Source organism: Hippocampus zosterae, chromosome 13 (assembly GCF_025434085.1).
Source record: "Hippocampus zosterae strain Florida chromosome 13, ASM2543408v3, whole genome shotgun sequence".
Classification (NCBI taxonomy): domain Eukaryota; kingdom Metazoa; phylum Chordata; class Actinopteri; order Syngnathiformes; family Syngnathidae; genus Hippocampus; species Hippocampus zosterae.
This window is the reverse complement of record NC_067463.1, coordinates 11,340,299-11,356,655: the sequence shown is the minus strand read 5'-3', so window position 1 is coordinate 11,356,655 and position 16,357 is coordinate 11,340,299. Positions and strand designations below refer to the sequence as shown.

The 16,357-nt window shown below is 43.5% G+C and overlaps 1 protein-coding gene across 2 annotated transcripts; it reads left to right on the top strand.

The window, feature by feature from the left end:
• The first annotated feature begins 25 nt into the window (after positions 1 to 25).
• polq (polymerase (DNA directed), theta) lies at positions 26 to 16,343 on the top strand. Of its 2 annotated transcripts, none has more exons than XM_052084235.1 (35): positions 26 to 499; positions 588 to 657; positions 738 to 1,078; positions 1,151 to 1,371; positions 1,893 to 2,069; positions 2,164 to 2,294; positions 2,374 to 2,530; positions 2,606 to 2,717; positions 2,817 to 3,018; positions 3,108 to 3,249; positions 3,851 to 3,997; positions 4,533 to 4,745; positions 4,821 to 4,963; positions 5,032 to 5,221; positions 5,554 to 5,696; positions 5,838 to 6,031; positions 6,281 to 6,405; positions 7,116 to 7,359; positions 7,699 to 9,061; positions 9,218 to 10,484; positions 10,605 to 10,736; positions 10,814 to 11,004; positions 11,376 to 11,583; positions 11,659 to 11,852; positions 12,629 to 12,757; positions 12,824 to 12,998; positions 13,087 to 13,207; positions 13,586 to 13,689; positions 13,776 to 13,858; positions 13,931 to 14,032; positions 14,120 to 14,231; positions 14,982 to 15,106; positions 15,397 to 15,532; positions 15,618 to 15,724; positions 15,995 to 16,343. In XM_052084235.1, exons 1-35 carry the CDS (start codon positions 426 to 428, stop codon positions 16,106 to 16,108), a joined length of 7,689 nt encoding a protein of 2,562 aa, XP_051940195.1. In that variant the 5' UTR covers positions 26 to 425; the 3' UTR covers positions 16,109 to 16,343. The 2 variants fall into 2 exon arrangements, with proteins under 2 accessions (XP_051940195.1, XP_051940194.1); XM_052084234.1 differs by having other exon boundaries at positions 9,218 to 10,502.
• Positions 16,344 to 16,357: the final 14 nt, after the last annotated feature.

Below are 16,357 nucleotides of genomic sequence, written 5' to 3'. Positions count from 1 at the left end.
GTCCCACCCACACTCGCGTGCTGCAACACGACCTTTTCGCAGGCAAATTATTTTAGGAGACAAAGACTAAATTCATGGAGCAAACATTTTACTCATTTGCGTTATAGCCAACCAGTGTCAGAAGACGATGTTTTAAGAAATGTAAGACTTAAGTTCATATTTTAATGCGTCGAAATCATGCAGGAACGTTATATGCAGATATTATTTCCCATCGGAATGTTTTTTTGGGGAACAAGTGCAGCTACAGCGGCGGAACTTTTGAATTCGTAGTTTCGTGCAAGCAGGGTATATATGTTTGATCGGACACATCGTAACAGTCTTCCGTTGTGTTTTTTTCTACTGTCATTCAAAAATAGTTTTTAAACAAACCGATGTCATGTTAAGTAACGGCAACCTTCAAACACGCTCATCAAAATCAGCACATCATGAGTGCTCTTGGTGGTCCTCCTTTGAAAAGAAAATGCTACATGGGTCAACACAAGATCAAGAAGAAAAAAATGTACGTTCTTTTGTAGATGTTAAAGATATGTACTTTTATTTCATCTGTTCGCGGGTAAATGTGATAATTTCTTTTTTCTACGTACCAGCGAGGAGCCAGCTCGCAGTGATAACTTGTTAGAGACAACCAATTGTCTGCCAGGCAGAGGCGGCACAATGGTGAGTTGGATATTAGTATACTACTGTATTTGTCTAATGACAGATCTTTACACAAGAGGTCACTTGATTATATCGTGCAGGGGGTTGCTCTCGGAGAGTCCACGCTGGCCCTTGATGAAGAGATTCTGAATGTAATGCAGGTGAACGACCCCGGGAATACTGCGTCTGATGCACAGAAGAAAGCGCACGTTTCTGCAGACTCTGAATTTCACAGTGTTCAGGAAAATGCCTTGAAACAAAAAGTCAAGAAACCTTCCAGAAGACCCAAATGCAAAGACCTCGCTCAACGGCTTCTGTTCAGTGAGGACTTGGAGGAATCACAACAGCCTGCTGAGTGTCAGAAAAGCAACAATTCAGGACCAGCTTCTGCATGCGTCAGAAAATATACAAAACGTCAACAAGGGGATGAAACGTCCACTTTGTGAGTCATAACTTGCACTGATCTCATATTTTTGCTGTTTTTACTGTTAATGTCGTATTGTTTGTATTTCAGGAGGCCGAAGCTTTGCTGTAACAAACAAGGACTTGAAAATACGAGTGCAGGTCCATCTCATGATGTTTCTGGGGACCACATTTTGTTCAGTCCTACACACGTAGCTGCTGCTGTGAAGCGGGCTAAACCGCAGCAATCATCACAGAATCAGTCCGCCTCCGTGCTGACGTTTCCCAGCGTCGTTGAGCCTGATACTCACAGCGACGCCTTACCTCAGCCAGGTAAAACAGCCTTACATCATAAGACGATGGTCATGGATTCTTTGTTCTGTGTGAACGAAAAGGTTATTGCATCATTCAATCAGGCGTGGGAAAAGTCTGTCTTTTACAGCTTTGCTGAATTGGAAACACTTTAGACATAAGTTGTAGATCATGTTTGCTACCTCGCTTGTACTAGAGTTCACGTGTGCAGATAAAAAGCACAACTTTCAAAATAAAAGCACCGTATATATTTTACATTTTAGTCTGACTTCATGCTCTCTATGAGGGCCGGTCTGTGGGAAACCCCGGATACGGCCCCCAGATTTTATTATGTCGAGGTCTGAAGTACAGTATGACCTCCCAATTTTAATTGGATCATTTATTACCCCCATGATCAGTCACAGAAATGTGGTCACAAAAATATTAATATTATAATATATAGACTATATTTGTAAAGGAGAAATGTTGTCACTTTAGCCATCATGTCTGTTTGTAATTTGATTGTCTTAATTGTATTGTGATGTGTGTTCTCCACTGTACAGGCTTGGCCTTGTGTGTTCCTGACACACAGTTGGACAAGCTGCTGTTATCCAGTTGGGGTTTACCCACCCCAGTCTTGGAGTGTTACCACAAGCACAGAGTAACCCACATGTTTGCCTGGCAGGCTGAGTGCCTCAGCCTTGGTCAGGTTATGCAGGGAGGTAATCTGGTCTACTCTGGTAAGGCACTGATCATCTCCACTGAGTTAAAAAAAAAAACATTTGAAATATTAAAAAAAAAAAAATTAAAGATGTATTCTTCTGATTTTATTAGCTCCAACAAGTGCTGGAAAGACTCTGGTGTCTGAGTTGCTGATGCTGAAGCGCGTGTTGGAGACTAAAAGAAAAGCTCTCTTGATTTTGCCATTTGTTTCTGTGGCCAAAGAGAAGATGCACTACCTTCAGGTGAGGAATAGGAGGAAGATTATGGTAAATAACGCAATTGTGTAAACGGTGTTGTTCATAGATTTCTGTGGCCTTGCAGAGCGTATTTGGAACGGCGGGTGTGCGTGTGGATGGCTACATGGGAAGTACATCAGCTGCTGGCGGTTTTACCGCTGTGGACGTGGCTGTCTGCACCATAGAGAAGGCCAACTCTCTCATTAACAGACTAATAGAGGAAGACAACATAGCTTTACTCGGTAATACAGCTGTAAAAGTCAGCTTGCGAGTGGTGATCATGTGTGACATGTACCTGGTGATATTTGTGCTTCTAGGTATGGTCGTGGTGGATGAGTTGCACATGGTTGGAGATTCCGGAAGGGGATATCTGCTTGAACTTCTCTTGACCAAAATTCGCTACATTGCACAGAAGCGCAACACCACCGGGTTTGTCTTGTGTGTGTGCGTGTGTGTGTGTGTGTGTGTGTGTGTGAGTGCGCGTGCGCGCGCGCACAATCTTTTATTTGAGATTTCCTGTTCCGATAGGTCACTTTCTGAGGGGGTGCAGATAGTAGGTATGAGTGCCACTTTGCCCAACTTGTCCCTCCTGGCCAACTGGTTAGGTGCAGAGCTTTATCAGACCGACTACCGACCGGTACCCTTGCAGGAGCGCCTCAAGGTGGGCTGCAGCATCTACGACAAGAGCCTCTCTGTGGTTCGCCACTTCACTCCAGCACTCCCAATAAAGGTAAATGATACTGAGTGTAGGTTGATGTGGTACTTGATACATTAGAAGAAAACATCCTTGTTATTAACCGCTACTGTACTTTTATCAAGGGGGATGACGAGCACATAGTCAGTTTGTGTTATGAGACAGTGCGGGAGGGCCATTCCGTGCTGCTGTTCTGCCCCTCCAAGAACTGGTGTGAGAAACTAGCCGACAGTATTGCCAGAGAGTTCTTCAACCTCAAACATACTGGTAATTTTCGGTTTCACACATTTTATCAAAAACTGTTTGTGGCTATTTTTCTTTTACTGCAGTATTTTAAGTGCAAATACATTTGTGTAATTGTTTGCTAGCTATAACACAATTTACCCCTCAGATATACGGTAATAAGACTTGGAGACTTGAACATAATTTTGAAATACTAGTTGTTAGTTAATAGTTATTATTCCTGTCAAAGGTTTTTCTTAATGTTGGTCAATGTTCGTTATTTCAAAAACCCACCAATAATTTCAATAATACGGAAAAAAATGTTTTATCACATCAACATAAACAGTTTTTTTTCATACACGGAATTGTAGGTGAAGTAATCGCCAATTAGGGAGCATCTCCCTACAGCAGGCTGCCATTTTTCACTGCCATGTTTTTTCTATGTATACCCGGATGTTATACAAAACACTAGGATGTTTTGTTGCCAATAAATGCGACAAAATGGTGGTGAAGAACTCCTTCTTGTACAAATGAACAATACTAAATTCAACATTGTTTAATTTTGTTGTTAAACATCATAAATGAGCTAATGCCGAACAGTGAATATGCAAACGTAGACTGTAGTTCTTGTATAAATATCTTTCAGAACACGAGGGCGAATTAGAACCCCAACCAGTGTGCCTGGATCAGGAGGGACTAGTGGATGTCATAGCCCAGTTGAGTCGGACACCGGCGGGATTGGATCCTATTCTGAAGCGCGCGGTGCCATGGGGGGTGGCCTTTCACCATGCTGGTAAATATACAACCACTTAAAAAAAAACACCTCGCAAATAATTTTGGACTCATAGACCATAAGTCCTATGAAAAATATCTTTAAATGGCAAAAAAAACACCACAATTCTACCATGGAGGCGCCATGTCATATTGCTTGCTTGAATAAAATCTGTCACATAGCTCTGATGGAGGCATAACAATCATGAAAAAGCTTTTATTATAAACATCAAACGAATGGAAATTGAACTTATTTATGTGTTTGTTTCATTTTTTTCCAGATATCACAAGAACAATTTATTTTAAAACTGTCATATGTCACGTGACCAAATCCACAAAACAGCTGAGCCGTAATGTTCACAATGCGACTTTCATAATGCGAGTTTCAGTCAGCAGTAGTTCGGGTGAAATGTCTATAATATGTTGCCTTTATTTTCAACGTATAATTTACGACAGCTGCTAGAAAAGCTTGATAATGCTGCAGGTGCCTGAATTTGATTGAATGAAAAAATAATCTCCTCTGCTGAGTTCAATCAGAATAAAATGGGTCTGTGCAGGTCTGACATTTGACGAACGTGACGTTTTGGAAGGGGCATTTCGTCAGGGCATGGTCAGGGTCTTGGCCGCCACCTCCACGCTCTCGTCAGGGGTCAATCTCCCGGCCCGCAGGGTCATCATTCGAACGCCAACCTTCAATGGACACCTGCTAGACTCGCTTACATACAAACAGATGGCTGGACGAGCAGGGAGGAAAGGAGTGGACACCACGGGTATGAAAAAGTAGAGCATAAATGACAGAAAACAATCACTTTAGTTGAATCACGATGAGTTTTTCCTCATTCCAGGTGAGAGTGTGCTGGTGTGTAAGGAGGCTGAGCGTCAGAAAGGTGTTAGTCTCCTCACAGGCGATCTTCAGCCAATCGGAAGCTGCTTAGTGAGAAGGCAGGGAGACGGCGTCACCACCAGCATGCTGCGAGCCATTCTGGAGGTGTGATTGTCACTGATTGACTACCTTCAGTATGGTGTCAAATATTATTACATCACTCCAACCTGCAGATCATTGTGGGAGGAGTAGCCAGCACCCCCCAGGACGTGAGGTTATATGCTTCATGTTCACTTCTGGCCGCTGGCATGAAATGTAACGGCAAACAGGACTCACAGGAAGACGGCAACAGGGGGGCAATTGAGGCCTGTGTTGAATGGCTCATGGAGAATGAATTTATCAGTGTTCAGAAAGACGGTGAAGGTAAGTATTTCATTGTTTTACGTATCTTTTCTCTAGCAAGTGTTTTCGATTAAATTGGAAGACACATTCCAATGTGGTTTAAAAGAGACTGTAATTCCACAAGTATGAGCGGGGCGACAAGACACAAAAGTATTTGACACTTTAACCCATTGACAATACGTTTCCGATTTTTATCTCATTTTTTGTTGTTAACGTATTGTTTCTGACACTGTCAAAAACCTCTCTTCAATAAGGCAGATTTCTTACTTCGCTCTCGGGTGGGGAGTTCAAGCGCCGTTTGTGTTCCCGTTCAGATAAATCGTTCTCATCAACTGATGTGTGTGCATTTGCAGAAGAGCAATATTGTCCCACTCAACTCGGTGCCGCCACTTTGTCCTCCTCCCTCTCTCCTACCGAGGCGCTGGGAATATTTGCGGATCTGCAGCGGGCTATGAAGGGCTTTGTGCTGGAAAACGACCTGCACATTCTCTATCTGGTATTGTTTATAATGAAAGTCGTCCAAACCCATCTCCACTTGTACCAGTAAATGCACAACTGAGGATCCCTAAACGCCTTCCAAATCATGGTCGTCTAAGTGTCAATGCATACATTTTATTGAAAGCTTTTTCCCCACCAGATCACCCCATTGTATGCAGAGTGGACTACAATAGATTGGTATCAGTTCTTCTGTCTGTGGGAACAGCTGTCCACGTCGATGAAGAGAGTGGCTGAGTTGGTGGGTGTCCAGGAGAGTTTCCTGGCTCGCTCAGTCGGTGCAAAACTTGTCGCCAAGACTGAGAAGCAATGCAGACAAATGGCAATCCATAAAAGGTCATACGTACATTTATGTATTAATAACGAGATAATTACAGTATGTCTTTTGAGGCACTGATTGACTGAATGCAGAAGAGTCGAGTTAATGCTAATAAAGATTTACAGTATATTCTTTTGGAGAAAATTGCAAAGTTGTGCATGGATGATTTCTTTCCGATTGTCAAAACCAGATTTACCTTCACTGTAGTACTAATTTCAAAATAAATGAAATAAAAACTCTATCCATCTTTTGATATGCCTTCGCAGGTTCTTCACCACTCTCGTACTGCACGATCTGGTCAGAGAGGTACCATTGGCAGCAGTGGCATCCAAATACAACTGCAATCGTGGGCAGTTGCAGTCTCTCCAACAGTCTGCTGCCACATATGCAGGTACTTGTGAATGAATGAGAAAATGTAGATGGGGATACTGCATCCAATTCTCCACATCACACCCTAATGTATTCAAATTCAGCAGAATTCATTCAATGGAGATCTGTGAGAAAATTCTGTGTCAAATGTCTCAAAGTAATACATACATGTTGGCAGTGTAAGTATTTATCACTCATATTGCAGATAAATGACCTACCTACAGTATTAGAAAAAAAAACTGCATGCAGTTCTATCGGCAGACAAGCCAACAAGCATAAAAACCACATGACACATGACAACCGCATAGGCAGCGTCCAATTGTAGATGCCATTTTATACATGCCAAACAAGCGATAATACTACGGTCAACTCAAAGGAAACCGATAGCAGACATTTGGATGACATTAAAATCTGTAAGAATATTATCACTTAATCAAATTTAACAAAAAGAGGCAGTTTATCCCCTGGCTTCATTGAAAAATAAGTAGTTCTCTGGTAAACGCTCATGAGCATTATTATTATTATTTTTTTTTTCTTAGAGGCATAATTTTAATGCCACAAAATTCAGCTGGAACAGGCTCCAGGTTACCCGTGACCATAATACATGATACAGAAAATAGATGGGTAGAATTTTGATGCATATGTTATTGGACTGTTGTACCTAATGTTGTTTCCTGTGAACTAAGTACACTAAAGGGCACACCATTATTAAATGCTCCATTCATCTTTCAGGTATGGTAACAATGTTCTGTAGGCGTCTGGGTTGGGGTAACATGGAGCTGCTGCTGTCGCAGTACCAGACTCGCCTGAGCTTCGGCGTCCAGCGTGAGCTTGTGGACCTGGTAAGGGTTTCCCTTCTGACTGCAACAAGGGCCCGAGCGCTCTACACACAAGGCTTGCGCACTGTTTCCGAACTAGCCAGGGCTTCAGTAGCCGATGTGCAGAAAGCGCTGAGGAACGCTGTCCCATTTAAGAGGTAAGAGGGTTTGAGTGTGTATAAAATGTGCACTAATTGCGGTTCCTTAGCACCACACGGACTGTTTTATTATATGGTATTTACATCTTTTTAAAAATTCGACATAACTGCAGAAATCTCCCGCAATATGACAGTTCACGTATCATGGTCCCGCTATGTTGCAGATTTTTTTTGTTAAATAAATTTAAATACCAAAAACATGTTCTCAATAGTGTTCTTGACGGCAATAGAAGCGTAGAGCAATCTCTAATTAAAATGAAAAAGTATTTATTGGCCACTTCAGCATCTCAAAGAAAAGTTTGTTGATTCGACACCTGTAAATGTACTGTTCTTCCTCAGCTCCAAGCGTGCAGTGGATGAGAACGAAGTGGAGGCTGTGGAGCGACGGAACCTCCGCTGCGTTTGGGTGAGTGGCGGGCGGGCGCTGACCGAGCAGGAAGCGGCCGTTGCGATAGTATCGGAGGCGAAGCTCCTTCTTCAGAGAGACTTGGCGCAGCTGGGCATTCAGTGGGACCCAGCAACGGTTCCCTCTTGTGCTCCCGCTGTCCGTATCGCGCCGCAAGGTGAGACCGATGGTGTTAAAGGCCACCAAGAGGAAGATACTGCTCAGAAATATACGATGGTGGATGCTAATATGATTGCACAACGATCTCAAGGAGAACCTAGAAGAGATCACGGGAAATGCAAACCTCAGATGACCGATTTTGAAGCAGAACTAGATAAGCAAAGCAAGGAAAAATTGAGTGAGCAGAGAAAGAAATCCAAAGCTGCGGACTCAAAAAGTGAAACTAATCTGGAAAAGAGAGATCCGAATAGCCAGGAGGTAAGAACATTAATACAGGAAGGAGTCCCAATTCAAGGTTCAATCAGAAAGGAAACACATCAGCCTAATGGTCCAGTAAAAAGTATGACACAAGAATTGGCTGAAATTGTGTCCACCCCGATGCTTCAACTCCAACAACCTTCTGAACCAGATCTCCCGCTAATGCCTCTTCCTCGGTTGAGAGCACCAAGTGCCAGGTTAGAAGAAGACCCGAGTGTTCACGCAAAGACATCAGATGATGCTTCAAGGCTTGGCATGTCACCTATGCAGCCAGGGAAACTAAAGCATTCAAGGATCCTAAACAAAGTCCTTCAATCCATACAAACTGACAAAAAGCCACAAAACTCAACTGGGCTGACTTCACATGCCTTAAACGCCGCCGCTGATCCTGCACCTGGTTCTGCTCAAAACGCTCGAGCCAAACTTCGTCTGGACAAACATGGAGATGTGTTAGAGTCCTCTCATCCTGCCTCACCCCCAGGATCCTCGCCTGAGACCAAGCGAAGATGGGCGGAGGCTGCAGAAGTGGACATGTTTTCATCTCCAGAGCTCTACATAGGAGAGAATCCAAGTGAAGAAGGGCGGCCAGAGGTCAGTCTGGGAGAAGAGACGTTTGGTGACAGTTTTGAATTGGACACTCAGACTGAACGGATAATTGTCCAGCCAGATATATACCACTGCGATGAAAATGATGGCCATCCACAGCATTTGAATGATAGTGGTCATCTTCAAAATGAGGCAATGGTAGAAGCCAGCGCGGAGCAGGATAACGAAGACCGAGGAAGTGCCGGACTTGAAACCCTAAACAGCAAATGCCCATTGTTCAATATTTCTCTGACCGACAGCCAGATGAACCTCATCCTTGACACCAGTCATCAGGTGCGTCATGATATTACAACTCGATCATTTTTTCCACATGTACCGGTACTTGTTTGACCCAAATGGTACTAAATACAAATGAATACAGTGGAACCTTGATTTAACCGACCCGAAACCAAAAGACAGAAAATAATCTTGATTGCGATGTTTCTGCAGAATTCTGCTGTCGACAACGTGGATGACGGTAACAATAGCACTGGCGCCGGCGGTGCTGAGGAGGATCCCGACAGAAGCAGCAGCTTCTTATTTGACAGCTTGTATGAGAACTCTCTGAGCCCACACCAGACAGATCAGGATCGATTAGCCTTCGAGGAGCAGGGTAGCCAGCAGGCGAGAAGCATCCACCCCCGACTGTCCCCCCAAGAAAAACATCGTAGCGAGGTCCTCATCAACCAGGAAGTTGAGAAGCATGAAGCGATCCAGTGGGGTGGGTCTTCTTTCAACCTGTCCGAGTGGGGCGATTCTTTACTGGTGGGCGAGCATTTTCTGGAAAGACAGGATGCCAATCACATGGAAGGCGATGTTCTTCCTGAGGATCATTTCACATCTGCGCGAGCTGAGCCACAAACTTTACTGCCCAGAACAAGCCAGGGAAGGCTGACTGAGGAATGTAACAAGAATGAACAGGAAGGCGAACTCATCTCCCGACCATCATGCGATATCATTTCAAAACAATCACATACCGATGTTGTACGTCAGAGCAGCTTTTACTGCAGTCCTGGTCTTCAGGAGATCTTCGATTGCTGGCCCAGTATGTCTGATCAGCCTGTGCAAAACTGTACATTGGGACACAGAAACAATAATGAACAAATTCCTCCTTCATACCCTGTACAGGCTCCCAAAAAGTCTCCTCCGTCCATGCAGGGGAGGAAAAAATGCGCAAGGCCGGTCAATACAAACCCAGTGGCTGATTCTGTTCAGCCACAACCATCACGAGAGGCAACAGAGAGTGGAATGCAGAGACCTGGCTCTGTTGCAGACTTGATACCCCCCACTCAGGAGACAGCACCTGTGACGCCCAGAATAAAGTTAACCACTACGTCTATCCAGTCACCCCTCACCACCCAGCCGCTCATTCAGTCGACCCCCTCGGGCGTCCTGCCTGTAAGACCTCCAAAATGTTCTGCGAGTGATCTAACGGGAGTTGTTCATAAATCCAAAAGCCAAAGTCCTTCTAATGGACCCGCTCTGCACCTTCCCTGCGAGAGTACGTCGCCAGACCCCTACGAGGGCTTCTCTCTTCAGCTTTCCCAAGATGCATCGTTCTCCTCCAGCAACTGCGGCACGTTCTCCATCATTGACGTTTCAAGTGACAAGCGCCTTTTCGAGACATTTGTCAAGGAGTGGAAAACTAAAGAACGCTACTCTCTGGCTTTGGCCTGTGAAAGGGTCGAGCGCCAGCAGGAGCCAGAAGAGGAAATAGGTGGGAAATATAAGAGAGGTAATCAATGCGGTCTTTTATTTGCATTTGCGGGAAAATGTGATTAGTGTGTATTCCATAAGTCCAGTCAGACCGCAGTGTGAATGCCCTTTGTGTAAACAGCACAACAGAAGCTTCACGGTGCTGATGGTTTTCCTGTAAGAGGCAGTGATGGACTGATCCTGATTGGACTGTCTGTCTGCTGGGGAGCAAGAGATGCATTCTATATATCCTTTCAGAGAAAGCAGAACAAAGGTATACACACGCACGCTCACACTCACACTCACACTCACAGCAATCGGGTCAAACAGTTGCTCATTGTTGCTTCTCAGGTTTGAGTTTAAGCCTTGCCCCTCCGGATGTGGACGACAGTTTGCCAGTAGGTGAGAGGCTTGAGCAGGTGAAAACCCTTCTCAGCCAGCCTTCAGCTGGAACGGTTATCACGTATGACATCATCCAAGTGTATAAAAAGCTGGTGTTGAGCTGCAGCATCAGCTTGGAGGGAAACTGTGAAGACCCCAAGGTAGGCGTACAATACTGTAGAGTGCCAGTTTTCTTATTTAAAATAAAAAGTTACAAAAATGTTATTTTGGGAGGAGGCACGAACAAATGATGAAATGACAAAAAGTACTGTTTTTTTTTGTTGTTGTTTTTTTTGGCACAATGCTAAAACTATTTGGACATTATAAAAAAAAACGTTTGAAAATGTCTCAATCAGCTTTTAAAGTCAACTCTGTAATAGTCCATGAACACAAAGTAGTTTGTGCCCACAAAGTGCTTCCTCGTGCATACTTATGTCTGGGGCTCCGCCGCATATACTCTTGTATGCATGAGATAATTCGCCATGAAAAAACATTTTCTTTCTTCCTAATGTTTGCTAATATTTTCCCCAAGGTGGCATGCTGGCTGATAGACCCTGGCACCGAGGAGAGGACTCTGGTCAATATGATTACAGTCTACTGTCCAGAAGAGCTCCCTCTGTTGGATGGCCTTGGAAATGCGCATGCCCACTGTCCCCGTGTGAGGGCAGCGACCACTAGTGTGCTTGTATACACCGCCATGAACCATCTCAATACTCTACTCGACAAAGAAGGCACACTCGGTAAGATTAGATAAGATGTAAGAAACATGACTCTGAGCAATTTTGACAGGTCATGTCCTGTCACGGCTTGCTCAGAATACTTCAGGAGCGTCGAGATGCCTTCGCAAGTTTGTCTGGCTCTGCTGGAACTCAATGGAGTGGGATTCAGTGTTGACGAGTGTGAGAGACAAAAGCATGTGATGCAAGCCAAACTGGAAGCGCTGGAATCTCAAGCCTACGAGCTGGCGGGACACGGCTTCTCCCTTACCAGCATTGACGACATAGCGCAGGTCAGATGCTTTATATATTTAAGCTTGGCCAAGGAAGTTTTTTTTGGGTGGGGAGTACAGTAAAACCTTGTTATTTTGGGGATGATCAGGATTGAGTTGTGCCACGAAAAGAACGCTGGTAACTGATGCCCACCAAAGAATGTTCATATGAATACAGTAGTGTGAACCAGATGGGCAATTTAATTGATAAATTAATTGATAAACCACATAGGACCACACGCTTCCTACCAGATGTATGACAGAAATTTCCTTGCCAAAATATGTGCCGAAAGTCCATTTAAACTACAGTTGATGCCCAAGGAAATACAAATGAGAAAATTTCATGGCAAGGAAAAAAATGTATTTATCTTGTTATTTTCTTGCAAACATCCAAAATTCTTCAAACAACACAGATACATCCCTGATATACATTTTCTACAAAAACGGTTGTTATCCCCACCAAAAAAACAAATAAACCCCCAAAATGTTTTTAAAAATGTAAAAAAAACAACAAATATTTGGGAAAAAATCCACAAACAGCTGAATCCAAACGGATGCAAGACAGACTTTTATCACCGTGAGAAAGGTAATTTTGAAAGTTTTCCTCAAGTTCTCAATAATCGATAATGTGTGGATTTTCGTGACAAAACTAAGCATATGCAGGAGGTGGAGTTTGTGATTTACAGTATGTAAATGCTCTACTGGTGGCCCTCCAAGTTGTCATCGGTTTGTATAGAGGAGTGTCTAAGAAACGTGATCTTCAAAAAGTATCTGTCAGCATGCACGTCCTTTTGCAGGTTTTATTCCTAGAGCTCCATCTGCCTCCAAACGGTGACATAAGCACATCAAAGAGCAAGAAGACCCTCGGATACACCCGCAGAGCCGGAGGGAGAGTTCGGCTGGGGAAGCAGTTCAGCACGACCAAGGTGAATGGCGTGTTTCTACCCCAAAAGCTGTAAAAGAGTCCAACTAAACTAAACTGCTTTCGACAGGATGTTCTGGAGAAGCTCCGGCCTCTGCATCCCCTCCCAGGCGTGATTCTAGAGTGGAGGAGGATCACCAATGCTTTGACTAAAGTGGTGTTTCCACTGCAGAGGGAGAAGCAGTATCACGCTACACTGGCCATGGATAGAATCTACCCCATTGCCCAGACGCACACAGCTACAGGCACGCTGCACACATCACTCCATCGAGACGTCATGGACAATACTCATATGTATCTGTATTATTATTATTTTTTTCCTTATTGATATAGGGCGAGTGAGCTTTACAGAGCCTAACATACAGAATGTGCCCAAAGACTTTGACATTTGCATGCCTACCGTGGTGGGAGAGAGCCCGTCTTCACAAGATGGCTGCTACAAGAGCAAATATGGGTACGGCAACTCTGCTTTGACATACTTTGTATGCTTGACATTAGTTAACACTGATACTCATTTGGAATTGTCACTGTCAGACAGAGGGGATTAAATGCATTGGATCATGCTTACACCTGCGTGACAATGTTGGAATCTGGCCTTCCTGTGTGGAGTTTGCTCGTTCGCTTTGCGCTTGCGTGGGTTTTTTCCGTGAACTCCGTTTTCTGGCCACATTCCAAAATAGGGTTGAACAGTTGCCTTAAATTACAAACAGGTGTCTGACATGACCATGGTAAGAAAAACCATAAAGCTTGCATTTTTGGGACAGTGAAAGTTTTTTTAAGCAACGACTTAAAAATCACCATTCATCTAGAAATCAAAGTTTTTATGTTGCAGAAAGAAGAGACGTTCTTTAGCCCCGTCGGTTTCCACTAGCGAGGCTGCCAATCCAGGCCCGTCTTTCTCCGTGAGCATGAGACATGCTTTTGTCCCCTTTTCAGGTCCGTGATGCATTTCAGTCTATGCGATGCCTTCTCGCCTAGAATTTTCCCCATGTCTCACATTTGTTGCCCTCGTTTTGCTGCAGGCGGGATGATATTGGCGGTCGATTACTCCCAGCTGGAGTTGAGGGTACTGGCTCACCTGTCCAAAGATCAACGTCTTCTGCAGGTTTTGACTGATTCACGGTGTCAATACTTAAACAGCAATAAGTGTGCAAAAAAGCGTGTGTGTGCGCGCCAGGTGCTAAATGGGGGCGCCGACGTGTTTCGCTGCATCGCCGCCGAATGGAAAAGCATCAACCCAGACACTGTTAACGACAACCTCAGACAGCAAGCCAAACAGGTGCGTCATGACTCATGAGTGTGACAACATGGACATTCAAAATCACTTCGCCCTCAAATCCGTTTTAATTTGGGGTTTTTTTTCCAGATTTGCTACGGCATCATTTACGGGATGGGAGCCAAGTCTTTAGGGGAGCAGATGGGCGTGGAGGAGAATGACGCAGCTTGCTATATTGAGAGTTTCAAGGCCAGATACAAAGGTCGGTACCACTTTTTCTCTTTACACTTGACCAGAGATCATTACCAATGATCCTATTTCACTTAATTGGTCTGAAAATTATCATTTCATTTCGCACTAATTATGTAGACATGAAGATACTAGGCGTCATTGGGCCAATTTAGTTTTTGTTGTTGTTGTTGTTGAGCAACCTCCAACTGGGCCCCAAAGCGGCTCCTAAAGCCTTGTGTATACTTGAGATATAAGCACTATGTGGTGGCAGTGAATCCTGTCAAACTAAACATAAAACAAAGACAATTACACACGTACTATATTTAAAAGAACCACGTAACTTTGCCTTCAGAAATTCTGCTAGCTTAATGCTAACACACCATGCATAAGCTGGCTAAAGAACAGCATCTGTGTCATGGTTTTATAACCCTTTAGCCAACGGATATTTTAACACAAACAGTGGAGCAAAACATTGTGTCCGATAATAACAATACTCACAGGGATATTTTCTTTATCCTCTGCAAGCAACAGCTAATATTACTGTGACGTCTCCATATATGTTTCTATGTCTGTATTTTACTGCCACCAGGTGGCCAAGGCACACACATAAGGAGAGGCATAACATCCATTGAATTAAAGCAAAGAATGTGGCAAAAACTTAGTAATTCTTTCCATTATATTTAATAATGTCTATTTGTTTTTTATAAATAACAATAGTATAGATTCCTATGTTTGTTATTAAAAATAGTGGCTCTCATTAGATGTTTCTGTGGGTGTTTAGGGATCAACGCTTTCCTCAGAGACACGGTGAAGAAGTGCGTCAAGGATGGTTACGTTCAAACTCTGATGGGACGTCGCAGATACCTGCCTGGGATCACCAGCACAAATCCTCATGTCAAAGCACACGTATGCGCTTGATAGCTTAACCGTGGAAAGTCCTGTTTAACAGCAGATCACTTTGTAGAACTTGTAGAAAGTTTTAATGTTCGTTTAGATTCATGGCGCTCCAACAACAAAATAAAAACGCAGATTATCACAATAATTGTTTTTGGGGGGGAATTTGTTATATTATTGATCATTAGGATAGACCTAGGCAGATGATAGGTAGTGATGCGTGCCAAATGTAATGTATCTTATTGACATTGATGTATCATAGAATGATGAAATACATCCCAATTACGTCTTGTTCTAACCAGGCGGAGCGTCAAGCAGTGAACACAACTGTCCAGGGCTCAGCAGCAGACATCGTTAAACGCGCCACCGTCAACATCCACAGGCGGCTGAGAAAAACATACCCGAAATCTCCACTCTCTCATCAGCACACACATGCAGGTGACACATAACCACGCATGCTCAGTCAGGACCAAATCTCATGTTTGCGTGACGTGCATGTGTGATGGGGAACTGTGTGCTGTAGGTACAGCCGGTCATCCTCGAAAGGGCGCACACTTGAGAGGAGCCTACTTTGTCCTGCAACTCCATGACGAACTGTTTTATGAAACTATAGAAGATAATCTCATACAGGTAGGACAGTGTTGAAGATAACTAACTGTACACTCACCTGCCACCACATCAGGTACAGCTGCATTTTAAAAGGAGATTTAGAGCTGGTATCAACCATTTCTGCCTGATAAAAAAAGATTATATTCAGTTTGTAGTCGTGAGATATTTGCACGAAATGTATTAGTGTCATACACCATTGTGGCAAGATAGCACCCTTATGGGGAACCTAACAACATGGCTGACAAGGTAATTGTTTTTCCATAATTATGTCCCGTTTTTATTTTCTGACAGGTGGCTCAGATAGTGAAGAGGGAGATGGAGTCAGCAGTAAAACTTTACGTGAAGCTAAAAGCCAAAGTCAAAGCAGGACCAAGCTGGGGGAATTTGCAGGACTTGGATATTTAATATACTGTACTGTTCTGTGTATAGTCTGTCATATTTAACAACAGTATGTTTTTAACCAATAGCATAAATAATGAAATAGTAATTGCATTTTTAAAGGTAAAGGAAGTGGGTGAACATATTTATTTGAAAACTTCCAATTTGAGATGTTTTTTTAAACTGTACTGATGAGGATCTGAACACGTATATCAATGACACTAAGCAATGAAATAAATTAATTTTGACAATATCGTAAAAAGTGCATGGTGCTTT